Source organism: Phocoena phocoena, chromosome 6, assembly GCF_963924675.1.
Source record: "Phocoena phocoena chromosome 6, mPhoPho1.1, whole genome shotgun sequence".
NCBI classification, from domain to species: domain Eukaryota; kingdom Metazoa; phylum Chordata; class Mammalia; order Artiodactyla; family Phocoenidae; genus Phocoena; species Phocoena phocoena.
The window spans coordinates 986,074-1,008,914 of record NC_089224.1 but is presented as its reverse complement, the minus strand read 5'-3'; the positions used below and the strand labels follow the sequence as shown (position 1 = coordinate 1,008,914).

The window sequence follows — 22,841 nt, the reverse complement described above, 5'->3', positions numbered from 1 at the left end:
CTTTTATGTATGTAAACATTTATTACTTTGTGTTTTACTGCCCTTCTCCCACACCTCCACCCTCACTATTTTGAGGGAAAAATCATATTTTCTTCATAATCTCATTACAGCTCCTTTTCTTTACTTTTGGAAAGCGCAGTCATTTTTCTTAAGAATGTCAGTCAAATGTATGTAACAGCAAAAGGATTAAATTCAAAATAGTGTGCAGAAATGAGGAATTAGAGAGCTAACAGCTTACTAGAAACTGTCCCCAAAAGAACAGAACTGTAATTTTTCATCATGGTCTGTATTCCTCATTGAAACCTTCTAAAGTTTACCATTATTTAAATGAAAACGTCTTAATCTGAATAAAGACCATTGCATTTTGCCATGGTTATTATTCTCACTCTATTATTTGATGTACACCTTATACATTAAACATTTCCAATGTTTAAATCTTTTTTTTTTTTTTTTTTTTTTGCGGTACACAGGCCGGCTTCTCACTGGTGGGGCCTCTCCCGTTGCGGAGCACAGGCTCCAGACGTGCAGGCTTAGCGGCCATGGCTCACGGGCCCAGCCGCTCCGCGGCATGTGGGATCTTCCCGGACCGGGGCACAAACCCGTGTCCCCTGCATCGGCAGGCAGACTCTCAACCACTGCACCACCAGGGAAGCCCCTGTTTAAATCTTTTTGAAAATTAAGTTTTACATATGCTTGAACTAACAGTTAAAGCTGACTTGTGGTGTGGGGATCAGCTTGGAGAGAAAAATATATTGTTAGGAATCCCCTTATTTTCCAGTTGAGCAAGAGAAGTACTGTAAATCTTGCTAATGGATTTATTTATGCATTTTTCACTTAAATTTATTTATTTTCTTTTTTAAAATCAAAGCATAGTTGATTTACAATATTATATTATTTTCAGGTGTACAACATAAGTGAGTCAATATTTTTGTAGATTATACTCCATTTAAAGTTATTATAAAATATTGGCTCTATTCCCTGTCTGTACAGTATATCCTTGTGGCTTATCTATTTTATACATAGTAGTTTGTATCTCTTAATCTCCTACTCTATCTTGCCCTCCCACTTCCCTCTCCTCTCTGGTAACCACTACTTTGTTCTCTATATCTGTGAGTCTGTTTCTGTTTTCTTATATTCATTTGTTTGTTATATGTTTTAAATTCCACATATAAGTGAAAACGTAGAGTATTTGTGTTTCTCTGACTTATTTCCTAAGCATAGTACCTTCTAGGTCCACCTATGTTGTTGCAAATGGCAGAATTTTGTTAAATTTTTATAGCTGAGTAGTATTCCATTCTGTCAATATATATGTAGCACATCTTCTTTATCCATTCATCTGTCAGTGGACATTTAGGTTGCTTTCATATCTTGGCTATTGTAAATAATGCTGCTATGAACAGTGGAGTGTGTGTATCTTTTCAAATTAGTGTTTGCATTTTCTTCAAACGTGTAATCAGGAATGGAATTGCTGGGTCTTATAGTCGTTCTCTTTCTAATTTTTTGAGGAATTTCCATACTCTTTTCCATGGTGGCTGCATCAATTTACAATACTATCAACAGTGCATAAGGGTTCCCTTTTCTCTACATCCTCACCAACATCTGTTATTTGTGTTCTTTTTGATGATAGTTATTCTGACAGGTGTGAGGTGATATCACATTGTGGTTTTGATTTGCATTTTCCTGATGATGACTGATACTGAGCATCTTTCCATGTGCCTGTTAGCCATCTGTATGTCTTCTTTGGAAAAATGTCAATTCAGGCCTTCTGCTCATTTTTAATTGTCTTTCTTTTTTAATATAATGAGTTGTATGAGCTGTTTATATATTTTGGATATTAACCCCATATCAGCCAAAATCATTTGCAAATATTTTCTCCCATTGCAGCAGGTTGTCTTTTCATTTTGTTGATGATTTTCTTTGCTGTGCAAAAGATTTTAAGTTTAAATAAGTCCTGTTTATTTTTGCTTTTAATTATTTTGCCTTAAGAGACAGATCCAAAAAAATATTGCTACAATTTATGTCAAACAGTGTTCTGCCTATGCAATCTTGAGGAAAAAAAGAACAAAGCTGAAGATTATTACTCTCCCTGACTTCAGCCTATACTACAAAGCTACAGTAATCAAAACAGCCTGGTACTGCCACAAAAACAAACACACAGATCAATGGAACAAATTAGAGAGCCCAGGAATAAACCTACGCACCTATGGTCAATTAATCTACAGCGAAGGAGGCAAGACTATACACTGGAGAAAAGACAGTCTCTTCAACAAGTGATGCTGGGAAAACTGGACAGCTACATGTAAAAGAATGAAATTAGAACATTTCCTCACACCATTTGCAAAAATAAACTCAAAATGGATTAAACACCTAAATGTAAGACCTGAAACCATAAAACTCCTAGAAGTGACCATAGGCAGAACGCTCGTTGACATTGCTATTGTATTTAAATTAAGCAACACATACTAAGAGCACTCAAAAACTAAGCAGATATTTGAAAGGAGAGGTTCTTGATTTTATGACGAAACTAATATATAGAAATGGCAGATTTCTGAAGGAAGATCTTACCAGGATTCATATCCTAACTGTAAGGATAGACTGGTAAAATATATTTGCCCCTTCCATTGATCTTATTGAAATATTCTATGGAAGATTTCTGATCCCAACTCAAATTAAAAAATCAGGAATGATTTAATGGTATTGGGTCAACAGTCTCTGTGCACCTACAGTGTGGACACAATTAGGAAGGAAAAGATCCACAGCCCTCAAGTCCTGAGCACTCTGACATCTCTGGGAATGCAGTGAAGTTGCAGAACATGCATGAGAAGCTAGTGAGATGCTAACTCCTGAATTGGGAAGGGTTAGGACATTACCGCTAAGCTGGTGCTCTCCGGGTACCAACCCATCACTTTAGAGCAGAACAACCCTGCATATATAAGTGTTCGAAACATAAAACTAACATTCCTTTTTAATTTAATGAAAGATTGGTCAGGATTTTTAAGAAAACATTATTAGGATCAGTGAATCGTTTATATAAGTGGCAAATTCTACTCTTCGATAGCATATAAACCTCACGTAGAAGGTAACGTAATTGTTGCTTACCTTTTGTTCCTTTACACCTACGTTTGCTTATCCCTCTTTAAATATTGATTTTGGAATTATTTTTTACAGTTGTTTTCCATACAAGGAGAAAAATGCTAAATGACAAAAAATTGAAATTAACAATAGAGGAAAAGGAAGACAAATTATAAAGAAAAAGATGTTTTCACTAGTCACTACAACAGTGCTATGCTGTTTTCATCAATGAATTAACATATATCTTTAAGTCAATAGTACAGGGTCATTCAACTGCTGCTAACAAGATGTGTTCATTGGAATTTGCAGTTGAGACCTCTGTATTGGATATAAATATGACCATGTGAGTACAGAGAACTTCAGGTCACTGTCACCAAGTCATTTCATGATGTAAGGATCTTATCTCCTCCCTGGGACGTTTCCCCCCTGTTGACCATGAGTGCCTCAGACCTTGTGGCATTATCTCTGTCAAGGCTTATACATAGTGAGTTTGCATAATGAGATATTTGCATCATTTTTCCAAAATGTTATGGGTAACACAATTAAAAATTGCTTTAAGTAATTATATAATTTCTTAATGAATCAAACTAAAATTATGAGTCCTATCAAACAGGAGTGCAAGGATCCCGCATAGGGGTGGGTCCAGGGGCCCTAAGGAAAGGACAGAAGTTGAAATCTCACTCACCAGCCATTGTACTGCATTAAGATGAAGACATTTAAAAATTCTGTCAGAGACAGAAGTCTGAAAAGTAAGTTCAAATAGGTCATCGGAGAAGACAGAGCTCAATCCTCTCCAGGAAATTATTTCAAATGGCATCTGGAGAACGTAGCCTGAAGCAAATGCCAAAGGTGACAATTTTCTGTCAAAAGATGTATAATTTTCCTCATCTCCTTGAGAAAGCAGTTCTGCAGAGGTGGCTGTGAGTTGCTGGCAGAATCAAAGACCCCACAGGCTCTCATGGTTACTGAACATAAAACTCAATGAATAATTCACAACTGCATTTTAATTTCTCCTTATGTTCTATACTTAGTAAAGCTTCAGCAGCAACTCGACATCTGCATGCTAATCTAAGGATTTGGACAAATTAGCTTCACCAAAGCATTATGATATCATAATTTATTTTCTCTTGATGACAATGATAGAGATGCTATTCAACAACAAATTCCTAAAAAATTCCTAGAGCTCTGAAAAAAACGACATCTACGGATCCACTCAGGTGGTTGTGTAAATTTATGTGTATAATTTCGAGAGGAAGAACGTTATTTGATAACTCGGTAGGACATAGACATATTTGCCTACTTAGTTAAAGTGAGTTGTAAAAAAATTAAGTTTAATGCCTTTATGTGATTTCCATTAGTTATCTTAAAATAGAATGCATCTTGGAACTCTTTCAAATTGTATATTAAGGGCTTCCCTGGTGGCGCAGTGGTTGAAGAGTCCACCTGCCGATGCAGGGGACACGGGTTCGTGCCCCGGTCTGGGAAGATCCCACATGCCGCGGAGCGGCTGGGCCCATGAGCCATGGCCGCTGAGCCTGCGTGTCCGGAGCCTGTGCTCCGCAACGGGAGAGGCCACAGCAGTGAGAGGCCTGCGTACCGCAAAAAAAAAAAAGAAAGAAAAAGAAATTCACAAACATGACACTGACTTCAATGTATGTTTTTTGAGAATTTTGTTTATTCTTTTTTTATATCTTCATACTTTCGAGTCCAAGAGTGAGGTTCTAAGCTTGGGGAACTTAAAGAAGGTAATAAATTTTTTTAAAATAAATTTTATTTGCAGTGGTTGAATTGATGTCTGATTTGAAATCAGAAAGGCTAGGAATTGCTTTCTACCATTTCATTTATGGTTTGCATTAAAATGACATGTAATTTAGATATTAATATGCCTAGATTGCTTTAAGTATATATATTATTTATACTAATACTATGTTATAGCAAATTTATCCCCAAATTTCAGTGGTGTACCACAATAAAAAGTAATTTATTTTCCACGTATTAAATCAAGAAGGGGGGTCCTGGTCAGAAGGGGTCTCCTCCTTCTGTTGATTCAGGGACTAGACTCTTTCTGTAAACGTGCTTCTAGAGTTCCTGTGTCCACAAGTGTCACGGTGGTACACGGACACAGATCTGTACGTACGTCCAGTGAAATTTGTGGGGCAGGCTTACCAAAGGTTATATTTAGTCTGTTGTTGGGAAGTGATTAAAGGAGCCCAGATTACCCCAAATCTTCACCAAAGGACACATGTGCAAAGAAGAAATATGTACATAAATTAATACTTAGCCCACACTGGAGCTTCAGCATGAAACCCCAGTGCATGCCAGTCTTCCTGCTATAACCCACGGAACACTTCTTCACCTAACCTGGGATGTCTGCATAACATATCAATAGGATCAAAAGAAGCTGAAGGGTTTCTTTACTTACTTACATTCCAAATCCTAAGTAATCCAAGCTCGGATTTTATCAAAGCAATGTAAACAAAATAAACACACAAAAAACAAAGAGCAAACAAAGCTTCCAATAAGAAACACCAAGGGAGAGCACAGACATTCTTTGATCTCAAGTCTAGGGCAGACCTGCTTTGGGTTCAGTTACCCCTTTCAGCATCCCCTCAATATAGGAAGACAGGGGCCAAATCCCAGAAGAGAACCTTCCAGCCCTTTACTCAGCCTTGAGAGTCCACCCCAGGGACTCAGGAACGTTTTATTCAGCCCAGCAATCCCACTCCCCAGCTTTGGTCAGTAAAATAACAGTAAACATGGTAGATCACTAGCGGTACGCGGGCCTCTCACTGTTGTGGCCTCTCCCGTCGCAGAGCACAGGCTCCGGACGCGCAGGCCCAGCGGCCATGGCTCACGGGCCCAGCCGCTCCGCGGCATGTGGGATCTTCCCGGACCGGGGCACGAACCCGCGTCCCCTGCATCGGCAGGCGGACTCTCAACCACTGCACCACCAGGGAAGCCCGCTAGCCATCTTTTTACGCGCTGCAGGCAGTGCTGTGAGGAGTTTGGGCTGCAGGGGGCTCTTGTCTCCTGTATGTCTGTAACCCCCAGTGGTCAGAAAAACCCTGTCACAGGGGCAAGAGAGTATGGCGGAGTATTTTCAAAGGAAATTAGCATGAGACTGTAGAACAAATGGATTTTACTCTAAAAAGTCAGGTGAGAAAGAAAAAACGGCAGCAAATGAGCAGTGTCTTTACAGGAGCTAGTTATTTCCATGTGGAAATCACCGTTCCCTGCACAGTCGTGGGGAGCACGTTGTTCGTTTCCTGACACTTGCTTCCTGGATGAGTGATGAAGGGCGGGTTAAAGATGCTAAAACACGAGGCTGACGAGAGTCCTTGAGGAACTGAACCTATTGAAGGAAACAGTGTAGAACTTTGCCACGTTCCTTTGTGACGTAGCATAAAATAATCGTTGGGAAATACAAGACTGTTGTTTGAATTCAGAGCCCATTTTATTATTTTATCCTATTCCAGTTGCCTGGCCTTTTATATGGCAAGTTATAATGACTTTTAACAAGGACTTAACAATTATTTATAAAAAGCTTATTCAGTACTAAAGTAATGCTATAGAATTTCTACTTTGTAAGTGGACATAGAGCTAAGATAAGAACATAGGAGCCACCCTCAGTGCTTAGCCAGGGATCCCTGGTCTCCCTCCCGTCCTCACTCCTTTTATCCATTCAGTGCTATTTATTGAGCACCTACTATGTGCCTGGCTCAGGGAAACTTGCTGGGGAAAGAACAGTGAGTTGTGGTGAACAGGTGTTCGTGGAGAGGGTCGGAAAGTCTTGGGAAAGATCGACCAGCAAAATTGGGAAGAGACAACCAGCTCTCTGAGAGCGGAGCCTGTGTTCAGCGCTCTGGTGTAACGTGGTGGCCTGGACCTGGGTGAGTCTATCTTCTCCCACCCGTGACACTCAGTCTGTCACCCCTGCTCCCTCTCAGCATCCCCCAAGGATCGCTACTCCTAAGTGCGAAAGAACAAAAAGAAGAACCCCACTGTCTTCATCCTCTGTTCTTCTCCCAGTCACACTGGGGGTCAGATGGGCCTTGTTGAGGTGACCTGTTTTTATCGTTTGACCAGGACAATGGGGACTTGGTTGTTTTCTACTCTTCACAGCTCTGGCACTCATGCAGTTTCCTTAAGAACCAGTAGAGTGAAGAAATAAAACGATGCCGTGACTCAGGGAGACATGAGGTGGGTTTACAGCACGCTGGCTGGGAAGCACTGAGCTGCTCTGGTCGCCAGGTGTGGCCAGGGACCCTTCGTCCATCCTCTACCGGCTAGGGCACCGTTAGTGTAAGTGCAGGGCAGGATCCACCATCGCTGAGACATCCCTCCGAACCAGGGCTTCAGAGCTGAAGTGACTTGGTCGTGAGACATTAAGCCTCTCTTTTGCCAAGTACCCTCCCTCTAGCAGGGCTGAGCATCAGCCCGGAAGATCTGTCTACACCTTGAGCCCTGCTGTCCGTGAGTGTTACCTGGTAGGGCCAAAGATGCGGTTACATTGAAGGTCTGAGAAGGAGGTTGTCCTGGATTAGAGAGGGGCTGCCAAGAATGAGCACGGTTTCTCTTTATAACAGAGACAGAGGGAGTGCTGACAGGGCCACACAGAGCGGGAGACGCGGAGAGAGCTGGGCCAGCAGCCGGGGAGTGCCAAGGACACCAGAAGACAGGAAGGGCAAGGGACAGATCATCACCTGGGACCTACCTGTCACCCCCAGCGCGGCCCCGCCAGCACCCAGTGAAGGTGATCTTGGACTTTTGATTTTTTGACCTCCATCCCTGTGAGAAGGGCAACTTCTGTAGATTTAAACCGGAAAGGTTTTGGTCATTTGTTACAGCAAACCTAGGACAGAAACATTCCTCAGTTTTGAAAGCTAGTTCTGGAAGCATGGTCTAACCAAAAGGAAGTCAGGAATATGATTGAGTAAATGGGCTGTAGGTGAGAATGTTTGGGGTGTTGACTCACACACACGTCTCTCTCTCTTTTTTTTTTAAATAGATCTTTATTGGAGTGTAATTGCTTCACAATACCGTCTTAGTTTGCATTGCACAACAAAGGGAATCAGCCGTATGCATACACATTACACACCGTCTCTTGATGCCCAGCTGCTTTCCGCTCGCTTGCGAATGGGGGCTTCACAGAGACAAGAAGTGTTTGGGGGCCACAAAATGCAGGCTCTTGCTTTAAGTGGCTCTGTCATCTCCCACGCTCAGAGCCGGGAGAAATAGCAGAAGGAGGGGAGGAGTGGGTGGGTATCAGGCACAGGGATGCTTCTGATGGCTCAGCGGAGGCCATGGGTACGAGACAGAGGCTCAGAAGTAGGTGCCCATGAGGGTAGGCTGGTAAACCGAGAAAGATGACCAGGCCCATGGCTGTTAGACTAGAAGTGATAACTAAAGGTGTAAGTTACAAAGGGAGCCGGTGGTGGAGTCAGAAAGCATTTTACAAGAGAAACGGCATCGGAGTTGGGACCTCAGAGACAAGGACAGGTTGCTCAGATAAACCCCACACTCCTTGTTACTTCCTGGGCTACGGGAGAGCTACACCCCACGCTACGCTTGTCTCTGTGTCTCCAGAAGAATTCTGAGCTCCCTGAGTTCAGCGACTCTACAGTCTGGAACCTCCAGATTGTAAAATAGTACCTGGACACATTGTAGGGTGTATTCATGACTAAATAAATGTGTAAAGTTGTTGCCGAAACTCGACCTCTGTTCGCTGGTGCCGAATAGAAGCGCAAAGACAGAGTTTTGGGTGAACTAGAAAATAATAGCTTTACTGCTTCGCCAGGCAGAGGGGGGGCCACAGTGGGCTAATGCCCTCAAGACTGTGTGACCCGCCCTGGAGGAGGTAGTGATGGGTCTTACAGTGTTCAAGGAGCAGGGCGTGGTCAGCTGGTGGACACTCTCCACCCTCTTCTGATTGGCTTGTGGTGAGGTCATCGGGAATCAGCAGCATCAACCTTCTGCTTCTGGCTGGTCTGGGGTCTACGTGCTTGTGGGCAGCATGCAGTTAACTTCTCCCACCTGGTGGGGGCTTCAGTATCTGCAAAACAGCTGGAAGGACGTGGCTCAGAATATTATCTACAGCCCTCGAGGAGGAACTAAAGGTCCTTGGGTTTGTTCAGTGGCTGAACTATTCTTATTTTGTCTCGCTTGCTTGTTTTCCTTTCTGCATTTTCTCACTTCTCTGATTAAATGTATTCTTTGACTAAGGTTTTTCTACAGACAGAAGGCAGGTGGAGGACATGGGTGGGAGGCTATTCTGGGAAGACCCCGTAGGGTCCTGCTCGGCTACAAAAGCAGTATTTAGAAGGATGCATGGGTACTCTTTCTAGGTTAGAAGATGACAAGTTATTGGTTACGCCAGGTGCAGGTTGGACGAGGTCTCGTTCTGTTCCTAGAACGTGGTCAGTAACTGTAACCATACGTAATAACATATTATGAATTAAAATAATGGAACTGTTTTTAAAGACCTTTCTGACAACCCTTTAGATGGTAGAAATTATTGAGAGAGTGTTTCTTGAGAACATTTCCTTGTCCAGCAGCTGTGACTCTACCCCTGACTGCGCCAGCATCAGTCGACATGTGCTGAGAAGATGCTTTCAGGACAGGGATTAAACACGGTCTGGTAGAGAGAGAAATACTATGGAGTCAAAAACTTAGGCTTCTTTTAAATTTTACTAACTCGTTAACTTGAAAATGCTGTAAGAGTTAGTGCATCGTGGAGGTTTTGAACTTCTAACCTTTCTCTCAGCCTGTAAATCAGACTCGAGCAAATCATGGAGCTTCTTTCTTTTTTCTTGTTTCTGTAACTTTGCTTTTCCAGCGAAGCAGTATGGAGGAGGCCAGTACAGGTGACCCCTGTGAAGGCAGCACAGGGAGGAAAAGCTCTGTTTTCCGTCCCTGAACTTTGGATGATCTTTAATAATTGTTTTAAACAAAATGCGTCATTTAATCGTTAAGGCTTTTGCCAAAGCTGTCAGGTCTATTTATCCAACAGTTGCTAAGAATATTTCTTACGTTCAGAAAAACAAACAAAAATCAAGAGAATTTTTCATAATCAAGACTTTTTTTTTTTTAAGTATTTTGGGTTTTATTTATTTATTTATTTATTTATGGCTGGGTTGAGTCTTCGTTTCTGTGCAAGGGCTTTCTTTGGTTGTGGCAAGCGGGGGCCACTCTTCATCGCAGCGCGCGGGCCTCTCACCGTCACGGCCTCTCTTGTTGCGGAGCGCAGGCTCAGTAGTTGTGGCTCATGGGCCCAGCTGCCCAGCAGCACGTGGGATCCTCCCAGACCAGGGCTCGAACCCGTGTCCCCTGCATTGGCAGGCAGCTTCTCAACCACTGCGCCACCAGGGAAGCCCAAGACGTATTTTTGATATATAAAATACATCTTGAATGATCAGTCTGTTCCCATGTGTTTTGATAAGTGCTGTGTTATTAGTCATTTTCTTTTAGGTGGAATATTTTTCCCTTTTTAAGCTGCATATCTGTCACTGTTATTTTAAAAATGTCAAGACAGTTTTCCAAATATAGAGTCTCCTTGATCTTTAAGAATCACACATTTTCATGAACTCAAATCTTAGTTCCTGCTTTGCTGTAGAACTGCTGAAGGTTAAATTAAGGACACAGTTAATGGTTAAAAGCTTGCTTTACTTGTGAACATTAATAATTGGAAAAATGAAGCATTTTCTAAATCTTATTTTAAATACAGGAAGTATAGTGAGCAAATATTCTCATATGCTCATATCTGACATGCAAACATGCATGTCAACACAAATTAAATAGAGCCAGTTTATATATTAGTTAATTAATCTTCGTACTGGTTCCCTGAATCAGAATCACATATATGATGTTGTATTATTTATTACACTCTAGATAATTTTCAGGTTTAATTGGCCAGATGTACTCTCCAGATAGCACTTACTGGTGGTAGATATTTTTTTAAGTAAAATTTGAGCTATGCTGTCATTTTTTACCTATTAAGTGAAACTGATCTAGAAATTTATGAACTGTGGGAGTGTGGTCTTCCATGACATTTAAAATTTTGTGTGTACATTTATGGCAAGTTTCAAAATCAGTTTCAAGATGAAAAGGAGAACACGTGACATCCACAGTGGCCAAAGACAAGCAGTACAGACTCGAGAAGATAATGAAGCTCTCTCAACCTCCCTCTTCCTAGCTTCAGAATTTAAAGAATAATGCACATTGCATGAGATTGCTACAATAATAGAATTGTAATATGTGTGTCTGGCATGTGAAAGGCTATCAAAACAACGTGAAAATCTAACCTTACGTTTGTGTAAACATTTGACTCAGTTCCTGAAATTTTGCTTTATGGTAACATTTTATTGGCTTGAAAGCAATCAGTAACTCTCTTATACATACTTATTAATTAGGTATGTTAAGATTTATCGTACGTTAAGATCATGAATTCCCAGTCTGTTGGCCTGTGTTTTGCTGAAAATAGACGTGAGGACATTTCTAGCCCATAACAACTACAGTGACTCTCCTTATCTTACATAACGGAGATCCTTTACAGTTGAATATACTTTTACCATAGTTTAAGTGAAGAGGTCTTTACTAAGTAAAATACTGTTGGGAATTAAATACATGGAAACGTCAGAGACCCGGAACCCTAGAGTCTGAATTCAACATCATCTACGTTTTCTACGTTTCGAAGCTTTATTACTCATTCAATCCATTGGAGCTCAGATTGAGAAATAGATTATGAGGGTCATTGATAGTGATGTCTGTTTTGAAGTTATTTATTGATGTCTTCAATAATTGTGAGTATGCTCACTGCTTAATAAAACATATTTACTTGTCGGAATATATTATACAGACATCAGTCTAACTTGTCTATGATTCAGATATCTCAAGCAATCTCGCCCTATGGAACATCAGCCTTCAAGCCGTGATGAGGTATTTGTGTCGCTCAGTAACGCAAGCCAAGGTCAAAAACCACAATGCGTGTCCGGTACTCACTGTCTATGCTGCTGATTTTTGCTGTGTGTCTTCACATAAGTAATTTTATTAAAGATTTATAGACTGCGGAATGATCTAGAGCAAATGATCCATAGAGATGAAGCTTCAAATTGTATCCATGAAGAAGTCAAGACCCAGGGAGGCTGCTGACTTGCCAGGATGCATTGATGACACGGTCAAAAGTGCAATTCAGATCAAAATGGAATGAGCTTTTTTCAGCTGACCATTTTGGTAACGTTATTTACGCACTTTCTAAAATCAAGGTAGATCCTAAAACGTGGAAATTGTGTTCAAATTGTATTGTCAAAATGCACGACGTGGTTAAGGAAACAGAAAACCAGGTAGACTGAAACTGAGTCAACAGAAGTGGAAGGAATGCACGTGGGATTTATTAGGAAAGTCAGAGGCTAATGAGCTTCCAAGTGTGACTGAGTCTGGAAAGTGATGCTGGAGACCCATGTGCAGGGTGAGTCAGGACCGGAAGACAGCTCAGGGAGAGGGGATGCAACCCAGCTGCTGTGGGGGAGCTGTGTGCCGGAACACAAGCCGTAGATAAACACTTCTCTGTGAGCCTAACTTTCCAGCCGTTAGAGACATAACAGGTATATTGGTATGAAACTTAGCACCTTGAATGGGGGAATATTAAAGAAAATCCACATGTAAGTGAGATCATACAGTATTTGTCCTTCTCTCTCTGAGTTATTTCACTTAGCATAATGCCTTCCAGGGTAATCCATGTTGTTGCAAGTAGCAAAACTTCATTCATTTTTTTTTGGCTGAATAATATTCCATCGTATATATGGACCACATCTTCTTTATCCATTCATCTGTTGATGGACACTTAGGTTGTTTCCATATCTTGGCCATTGTGAATAATGCTACAATCGACATAGGGGTGTGTGTATCTGTTCAAATTAGTGTTTTTGTTTTCTCCAGAAAAATTCTCAGAAATGGAATTGCTGGATCCTATGGTAGTTCTATTTTTAGTTTTTTGAGGAAACGCCATTCTGTTTTCCATACTTTCTATACCAGTTTACAATCCCACAACAGTGCACAAGGGCTCCCTTTTCTCCATATCCTTAGCAACATTTGTTAATTTGCGTTCTTTTCGATGATGGCCATTCTGACAGGTGTGAGGTGCCATCTCATTGTAGTTTTGATTTGCACTTCCCTGACAATTAGTGATGTTGAGCATCTTTTCATGTGCCTGTTGGCCATTTGTATGTCTCCTTTGGAAAAATTTATATTCAGATCCTCTGCTTGTTTTTTAATCAGGTCACTTCTTCCTTCCTTCCTTCCTTTCCTCCCTTCCTTCCTTCCTTCCTTCCATCTTTCTTCCTTTCTTTCATTTTTGTGTTCAGTTGTATGAGTTCTTCATATATTTTGGACTTTAACCCCTTATTGGGTATATAGTTTGCAAATATCCTCTCCCATTCAGTAGGTCTTTTTTATATTTTATTTTATTATTATTATATTTTTGCGGTACACGGGCCTCTCACTGTTGTGGCCTCTCCCGTTGCGGAGCACAGGCTCTGGATGCGCAGGCCCAGTGGCCATGGCTCACGGGACCAGCCGCTCCGCAGCATGTGGGATCTTCCCAGACCGGGGCACGAACCCATGTCCCCTGCATCGGCAGGCGGACTCTCAACCACTGCGCCACCAGGGAAGCCCATGTGCCAATCTTCTAATCAGTAATAGCAGCACGGTTATTTTCCCTTCTGTGTCTTTTATGAGGTTATATCTGTGGCCAGACAAGATTTTAAAGTGGTCATTTGGCAGAATTTACAAAATTTAAATGAAGAAAATGTGTTTGGAGCTATCATAGGCTTCTTTTTGAGGGGGAAGCGGCCGGGGGAGAGGGATGAGAGGGTAAGAGAAGGTGATAAACCTTTTCCCAAAGCCCACTCAAATGTTATCACAATTTAAAGTACATTAGTCCGAACTTCTTTCCCTATAATGAGGATTAACGCTACACGTCTTAGTTGTCTTTTGGGGTTACTTTTTTGTAGATTTGATTTATTCGTGAAAAAAAAAAGAAAAGCCAAAGGGCAGCAAATGTTTCCAGTAAAACCTCGTTTCTCATCTTGATAGAGACATCAAATTACTCTCCATGAGCAGTTTTAATGAACAAGACCGAGTGCTGATTTACTGGAGGACTTCTAACTACGAAATGCTTGTGTAGAGATTCTCTGTTGTTTTTATTCCTACTTTTAAGGCCTTTGCCCATTTCTGTGTGAACTGTTCACACAAATAGGCCAAGCAGAAGCAGTTTAATCAAAGTGGAGAAACGGATAATTTAGAAGTAGGAAAAAAAAAAAAAAAAAGAAGTAGGTAGCGGAAGAGAATGGGTTTTCCCACTTTATTCCAGATCAAAGCCAGATGGATGTATTTTGAGTTCTTTCCATACGAGAAAGAGAGGATTGGCTCTCACCGAACCTGCTAATTGGGCTCTCTAAATACTGGTCTTCGCTGGAAAAGTGTTTCTTATTGCTATTTTCTCTAAAGTAAGCTGCTCTTATTTTCATGTGCCTCTGGGACGCCTGGTGAATTAGGTGTCTGCTTTCTAATACTATTTCTAGTAGAATTCTAGGTGGGCCCTTGGGAAGGTTCCAGACACGTGAATTGTTTGGGGGGCTGTTAAAAACACATTTCACAACCACAAATTAAAACCAGAGAATCCATGTGATGAAGTATAACTGTAGTCTATATGTAACCAGTGGAATCTTTTTAAGGAATATATTCTTATTTTATTATAGGAAAACCTTGATTATGAAACAAAAGTTTATAAAGAACGCTGTATAGATTAATACATTGGAAATGAGGATACAATTTACTGATTCTAATTTATCTTGAAGAGTTGGAATGACAGTGGAGAAAAGGCATGATGCTAATATAAATTTATTTTTTAAATAAATGTACTAAGTATGCTTGTTTTATTTTTTCAACAGTATGAAAGATGCAGGAGTTGGGCAGAAGCAGTGGAGGGGTCCCCCGACATCCGCCTGCCAGCAGTGCTCTGGGGTGTCTACCAGCCCCGTCTGTGGTTCAGATGGACATACCTACTCTTCTCAGGTAAGACAACGATAGTCATTTATTATAAAACATATACATATTCATATATGTATGTACATAGTCATTAGTAAGTGATTAAAACTGTTAGTTCTCCGGTGTGGTCATCCAAATACTTTAACTTTTAAAATAATGTGATTAATATCACTAGTTGGGAATATGATTCAAACATTTGTACATTTGTTTCTCCTATACAGAATTTTTAAAGTTTGAAATATTGATTCTGTGAACACTCTGAACCCTCAGATATTAAAACCAACGTTTCCTTTCTTGATACTCTGAGAGAGGGCAGAAGCGTTACCATGTATGTAGTAATGTTAACAGTTATAACAGCTGTCCCAGCTAAAATCCGTCCATATCATTACTATTTTATTTCCTATGTTATTTCCTATATTATCTCATTTAAGCCCCCCAAAATTCCTTACAGCAAAAGAGAAAAACAAGTCTCAGAAAGAAATAGCACATTTCACATATTTAGCTGACACCGAAGCCCAGATTTGATGTCTTCTCTGATTCGGTGTCTCTAGCTACATTAATCTGTACCTCGTTTGATGCCCCATATCGTTCAAATATTTAGGAGGTTTTAAGAACTTTACATAATAGAACGTCGATGAGTTTTCTTTGATTATGTGATAGGAAGGAATACGGCTCATGGCCTGAAACTTCAGCGTCAGATGCATTTATGAATTTAGATTTTTCTAAAGTGTATTTTGAGAAGGTAAGATAGCACATTATGTAGTGTCCCCACTGGGACTTTACCCTGTAATTAAACAGATCAACATTTCTTTTAGAAACTATAGGTATATTCAAGTTAAATACGATCCATGAAGTCTATAAAGTAACCTTACCTCGGTTCATATCTAGTTTTGCTTAAAGCAAAGTAAATTCCAGAAGTTTTTGGCTATCAGAACACCGTGTTTGGTGCATACCACTTTATGAACCATACTTTTTCTCAGAAAATATTTTCCTACACCTTGCACCGGCAGTTTACAATTGAGAAGAGGGCTACAGGGACGAGGAAGCTTAATACAGTCAGTAGGTACGTGCCTAGTACTTACTGGGTGAGGCTACCTTGTGCCTGTTTGCTAAAGTTTTCAGGGTGTATGTGGGGGTGGAGATATTGCTAGGAGGAAGGAGTGTGTCACCCATCCTCTCAACACTACCTCGATCTCGGGCACCCTCTGTTTTGCAAGCTGCAATTCCTGCTGTCAGTGCAAGGGAGAAGGAACCCACCTCATATTCTCACATCCCACAGCTCACGATGTGGATCGCATTATGCTGATTTATTAACTCACAACAAAGGATGCAGATTCTAGTATTCAGTGTGGTAGCTGGAGTTCCTTGGGAAGCAAATTTGACTCCTAAGTTGACTTGATGGACGTTGATGATTGAACAGGTTGAGTCAAGAGAGAGGCTGAGGTCATTCCCGGCATCTCCCTCAGGGAGCCCTGTGTCTTTCTCAGCCTCAGGAATGTACTTGCTGTGGGCCCTGGTGTGTTAGCACCGGGGAGGGTGTCATCCTCCCTGGAGAGGGCCAGCGTTAGGCCGCCACCTGCTTCTCTAGGACCCTCTTACCATGATCCGTTCTCTGACAGTGTACTGTCACAGGGCACAGAGGTACGATCACAAGAGGTTTCTACCTGTTAAGACCACGTGGGAGTCTTTGTTTGATGATTTTAGAGAAACGCAGTCTGCCACTCAGGACTAAATACTCCTGCCATAAGTAGACTAATTCACGTGGATTCACAATTCCTCGGGGTTTCCCACTGTTGTGAAGCCCCAGCTTACAATCCTACACGCTCACTGATATCGTCAATAGAATTATTCTAAATAATCCATCCTTGAATTATTAATTTAACATTTCTTTGGATATGTCTCATTTTCAATGCGTGCCTTGTTTGTATAGAAAGACATAAAAATAAAAAACATGGTTCAAATGAATATGAGTTTTTAGTCACCCCAAACTTCAATCCTCATTTCTGTTGATTCTCATTTAAGTTGGTGATTTTTCCACTTTTGATCACCAATTCTAGTCTTAAGTGTCTACACTGACAGCAGGCTGAACTGTATAATATAATGCAAACTAAATAGTGATCTCAGCCCAGGAAGAATCCAGGCTAAACTCTTCTTACTAACACTTTTTAGAAATTCATGGGATTGAAATTCACATTAAGGCCTCAGCCTTTCTTCTGTGAGACAGGCATTGCCCTAGGCTCTTTGGGCATCGCGAACAAAGACTGCAGAGGCCAGTGTCTGGAGAAGCTTATCTTGTCATACGAACAAGATAATAAATAAGGCAGGTGCAGGAGTCACGGGACCCTTCTTCTGGCTCTTGCCTCACTCAGCTTTGTCAGTAGACCAGGCAAACCCTGACAGGGCAGATTTAAACAGCTTTTGGGGACTGGTGGGCGTTTGTGCTCAGTAAAGGTAGAGCTCCAAATCCCAAGCTCCGCACAATCCGGGAAGCTCCTTGCTTGGAGCTGAGTGACCCTGATATGATGACGACTGGCCAGAGCCAGGCCATCTGGTCCAGAGTGAGGGACCCTACATCCGGGTCTTCTTACCATCCCTCTGTATTCTGGACACCCTGCATTGACGTACAGGGTTTTCGGTTCGGTTCGGTTTACTACTGCACACCATGTTCCTATATGTTCTATTTTAGACCCACAATATTTTCTCATTACTTTTCAGCTCAATTTATCTAGATGAAGTTATAAGTTATATTCCGCCATACAACATAATTGGAGGAGAGGTCGTTACAAAGCACAGTAGGTCCAGGCGCTGGGGCTGAGGTGAGAAAGACAGTTATCAGAAGGTCTCCAAAGGAAACGTGAGTCAAAGGTCATAACAAGGATTTAATCTTGGAAAGTGCCCCTCATTACACAAAGGAACCGATTTTGACTAATTATTTTATTAGCCTTCAGGCTCTGAATGTGTCAGCTTGTGTAGCAGTCCTCAGAGGAGTGTTTTTAAAATGTTTACAGAAAAGACAAAGGCACAGATGAATAACTGTGAAAACATAGATTTACCTGGAGAAATCTTGGGACTCGTGATTTTCATAAAAAGTGTTTTTGTAATGTTATCTAATTTTTTTCATGTTAAGAAAAGCGATGGACTGTTTTGGAAGTCTGCTTAATCATTCTTTTCAGAAGAACCCATGTTTTCCGAATTCTTCCGAATTCAGCAGTAGCAGAAGAATCGAAATATAAGTCTGTTCAAGGCTGTATGAGAGGTAATCGTTCCTGAAATTGACGCAAAAGATGAAGGTCTCTGTTTGTTCCTTCAGGCAAAGTCTTTGCATTGTATTGCCCGGCTTCGGTGAAACCAGGAGTTGTTCTCCAATGTAGCATCTATGTTAGAACTAGGGCATGTTTGTGTCTGACTTGTGTAGGTTGTACGCTACATCTGCTGAGCAGAAGTCAGCAAATAATACTGATGTTCTAGAGCTCAGCCGGGTGTCTGTAACGTGAACTCCCCAGGCGCAACGTGCTGGGTGGTTTTTGATACTTTTCTCTGATTTTTAGTCATGCGGTGCTTGGGAGCTGAACTATTGCAATAAATACCGGTCAGTATAGGAAACTGCGTGTGTGTGTGTGTGTGTGTGTGTGTGTGTGTGTGTGTGTGTGTGTGTTGAGGAAAGGCAAGTAAATAGAAAGCTTCTCCATCTTATTCTGCAGTTCCGACACCAGCCGCAGAGATGCTACTTAAATTGGTTTGGGACGAGGCCCTGGGAATCTAAATTTTAAAAGCTCCCCAAGTGATTTTTATGTGTAGGCATGGTTGAGAACCACTGTTGCGTCTCTTCAATCTATTGCCTTTGAATTCTTAGATATAACAGTTATTGTTCTTGTATTTAATAAAATAGAACAGTAACATTAGCACTGAAGTGGAAGCATTTACTTTTCATCGTAATTTGAGAAAATTCCATTTTAAGTTTCCACGTTCTCCTATTAGCATTTGGTATTTACGTGTCCTGCCTTCCTTCCCCTGAACACTTTGAGCTAATTTTATTTTGAAAGATCGACAGTCAGAAATTAGATGTGCACTGTTTCTCTTTGAACTGCTTTTCAACTTGGCTTGGCTTTTGGCTCCTGGCTTGGGATGCTGTATTTTTGAGGGTTAAGGCTTTAATCTCTCGGTACCCCAAACACCTGCATCTCCTTCCCCAAGACTTTGCTTCATGGATTATTTTATGCTTTTCCGTAGCCTTGACAGAGACGTAGGCTTGCTTTCCTGACCTGTTCAAGACTCTTGAGTTATATATATTGAATGAGTTTAGGACAGTGTTCACTAGTTTCTACATTGATATATTGATTTATTTTTGAAATCATAATCTTACTTTTGCGTGAGTAACTGTGTGTTAAAATGGTCTTTCACCAAACTCCATAGATATTATAGAGGTTTTGTAATTTTATTAATTTCTTTAATTATGTTTAATGTAGCTCCTTAGGACAATGAAAAGTTGGGAAACGTATATGTTGTCACACACTTTGGAGTAGCGGCCATCAGTAAAATCTGAATCTACATTTTGACCCGTGGTCTTTACCGCTTGTTTCGCACTCTGCCTTGCCAGTTGCTCCATGACACACTGGACACTCTTTGCCACGGCTTCATCAAGACTGACAACATTTACCAGCAACTCAGAAAATGCCAGATTCAGTGATTATTCCAAAACTCTTTCCTTACTAGGTGGAAATGAAGCAGTGGGCAGTGCTATGAGTCCCTTATCATCTTCTGCTTCTTTTTGTTCTCAAATCCCCGATGGTCCTAGACTGTGCAGTGACCACCTTTGGACAGAGGCTTAGCGAGGACCTGGGTGCCTTGCCCCAGGGCACGGAAGTTCGGCCACGCTGCTGGGACAGCTGGACACTGAGTTCTGAGGGCCTTCCCAGTGCTCGGACCAGTGCCTCCCAGGGCGGATGCCAGGGCTCGGCTATGGGGACCAGCCCTGTGCCTGCCTCTTGTCTGACATCTGCTGTAACCTGTGCATTGATCTTGCAGTGCGGTGACCCATGACCTTTTCACTACATTGAACTTCATAGTCTCATAGAGATACGTGCGTCTACACTGATCAAGCATTTATTTAGCTCTTTTTGGGGGCAGATACTGTAAACTCTTTGGGTATGTTAACTCATGGTTGTCCCTTTTATAGATGCACTGATGCACAGAAGTGAAGTAATTTGCCCAATGTCTCAGTGAAGTCCAGTGTCCATTGTCTAAATCGAAATCATTTTTGCTTTTATATCTTTTTTTTTTGGCTGTGTTGTGTCTTCGTTGCTGCGCATGGGCTTTCTCTAGTTGCGGCGAGCGGGGGCTACTCTTCATTGTGGTATGTGGGCATCTCATTGCAGTGGCTTCTCTCATTGTGGAGCATGGGCTCTAGGCGCGCGGGCTTCAGTAGTTGTGGTGCGCGGGCTCAGTAGTTGTGGCACATGGGCTTAGTTGCTCCGCGGCATGTGGGATCTTCCCAGACCAGGGCTCGAACCCATGTCCCCTGCATTGGCAGGCGGATTCTTAACCATTGCATTGCCAGGGAAGTCCCCACTTTTTTTTTTTTAAATAGGAATTTGGAGCAGAAAAACTTTTTAAAAAATTAAGTGCCCTTCATCTTTTTCTAGTTACTACACATAATAAATGTGATAACTATTTTTATTTGAATCACTAAGTAAAGACGGCAATATATATGCCCTTTAAGTTTATAGTTGCTTGTTTCTCACTGGTTTGAAGCCTGTGGTTTCAGAGCCATTTTTCAGAATTATATTTTTAGAGATTTTTGCATGATACAGAAGCCTAAATCATCAGTTTTCTATGGTTATAACTTCTTGTAGAAGACAATCTTCGGTGTTTTCTTAGGAGACTGAAAGTTTTAACTCTTAGGTTTGTGTGTACGTGGTGATTGGTCTTTGTGTTTGGTAAGAGGCAGGGGGTGAATATCACTTCTTCAGTGTAGCCAGTTGTGGGAACATCCATTTGTTGTTCTTGCCCCATCAGATTGCCTAGGTTTCTTTGTCAAAAATGAAGTGGTCCTGAAAGTGTGAGTCTTTCTGTGTCTGTTTTTTTTTTTGCGGTACGCAGGCCTCTCTGCTGTGGCCTCTCCCGTTGCGGAGCACAGGCTCCAGACGCGCAGGCCCAGTGGCCATGGCTCGCGGGCCCAGCCGCTCCGCGGCATGTGGGATCTTCCCAGACCGGGGCACGAACCCGTGTCCCCTGCATCGGCAGGCGGACTCTCAACTACGGCGCCCCCAGGGAAGCCCTCTGTGTCTGTTTTGTCTCGGGGAATTATTCATCTGCCCCTAGGATGTGCCGTACAACCTGTTTGCCTGTATCTTTATGTTAAGTTTTGAATTCAAGTGCTGCAAGTCTGACTTGATTCCACCTTTTCGGCGCTGCTTCAGCACTTGCCCTTTGCATTTCCATATGAATTTTAGAATCGGTCTGTCAGTTTCTACAAAAAACCAGCTTGAATAATCATTAAGATTTTGTCAAATCGGTAGATAAATTTGAGGAGATGGATAACAATCTTCAAATCCACACACTAGGTATACCTCTTCATTTTGTTAGCTAAAGTTAATAAAAGTTTTGTAGTTTTTGGTATAGGGACCTGTAATATTTTTTGTTAAATGTATTGCTAACTTATTTTTATTAATGCTACTGTAAATTTAGTTGTGATGTTTATTTGCTAGTATATTGTCATATAACTAATCTTCCTGTACTGACCCTGTTTATTGACACCTTGCTAAATTCACTTATTTCTAGCAGTGTTTTGTTGTGGCTGTCTCAGAATTTTCTACGCATATAATCATCCTCTTTTTTTTTTAATCATCCTCTTTGAATAGACACAGACTTATTTCTTCCTTTCCTTCTTTTTATGCATTTTTTCTTTTTTTTGCCTTATTATTCTGGTTAAGGCTTTCAGTACAATGTTCATTGTACCTCTTTGCCTTAATCCAAATTTAGGAGAAAGTTTTCAGTATTTTACTACTAGGTATGAAGTTACATACAGGTTTTGTATATGCTAATCAGGTTCTTTGCAGCCCTCATAGAATAGAACATGCAGGGTCAGTGTCTATATTTTGTGTTACTATCTATTAAAAATGGGAGAACAACACATATGTTCACTGGTGGAATCTCCGTGCTTTCTTAGATAATAAAATTTTTGCCTTTTCAATGAAAGGAGCTTGTATTTTGTAAATATTCCACAGGGTTTGCATTTCTAAGGAGACGGTTTTCTAAAAATCTTTACATATGTAGAGCATGCTTGAATATACATATTCTCTAAGTCGTTGGCATGTAGTAGCTGTCGCTGTGAAAGTCATATAGGCAGGAATTCCTAAAATAATTGAGCAACGATGTCAAGTAATGGTCTAAATATTTTGTGTGCTAACCTAATATTTAAAACAACCCTAGAAGACAGATTCTCTAGTGGTCCATAATCATTAGATGAGGGAAAGGAGACACAGAGCAGCCATGAAGCTAGAAAGTAACGATGCCAGGATCAAGGTCAGCTTCAGGCACACGGTGGCCACCGTGCTGTTCTGGGCGTGGACAGGCCAGCGAGCTCCTGATTGATGCACTTATCAGGCCTGGGTTTTACCCTAGTGATGTCCTTTGTAACCTCAATTATTCGTCACTTTATCAGGTGACGAATCTATCAAGAAGCAAGAATCATGATAGGCAATAGGAGAGATTTAGAGAAGCCATGT

General features: G+C 41.2%; 1 protein-coding gene across 5 annotated transcripts in view; it reads left to right on the top strand.

The window, feature by feature from the left end:
- Positions 1 to 22,841, top strand: part of SPOCK3 (SPARC (osteonectin), cwcv and kazal like domains proteoglycan 3) — a 376,452-nt gene that overhangs the window by 227,366 nt on the left and 126,245 nt on the right. For 4 of the 5 annotated variants that reach the window (XM_065878631.1, XM_065878629.1, XM_065878628.1 and 1 more), the window contains one exon: positions 15,018 to 15,141. The exons of the other annotated variant lie outside the window; for it this stretch is intronic. In XM_065878631.1, the coding sequence (XP_065734703.1) occupies positions 15,018 to 15,141 (124 nt within the window). The remainder of the gene's footprint in view (positions 1 to 15,017; positions 15,142 to 22,841) is intronic. 5 annotated transcript variants of the gene reach the window in all.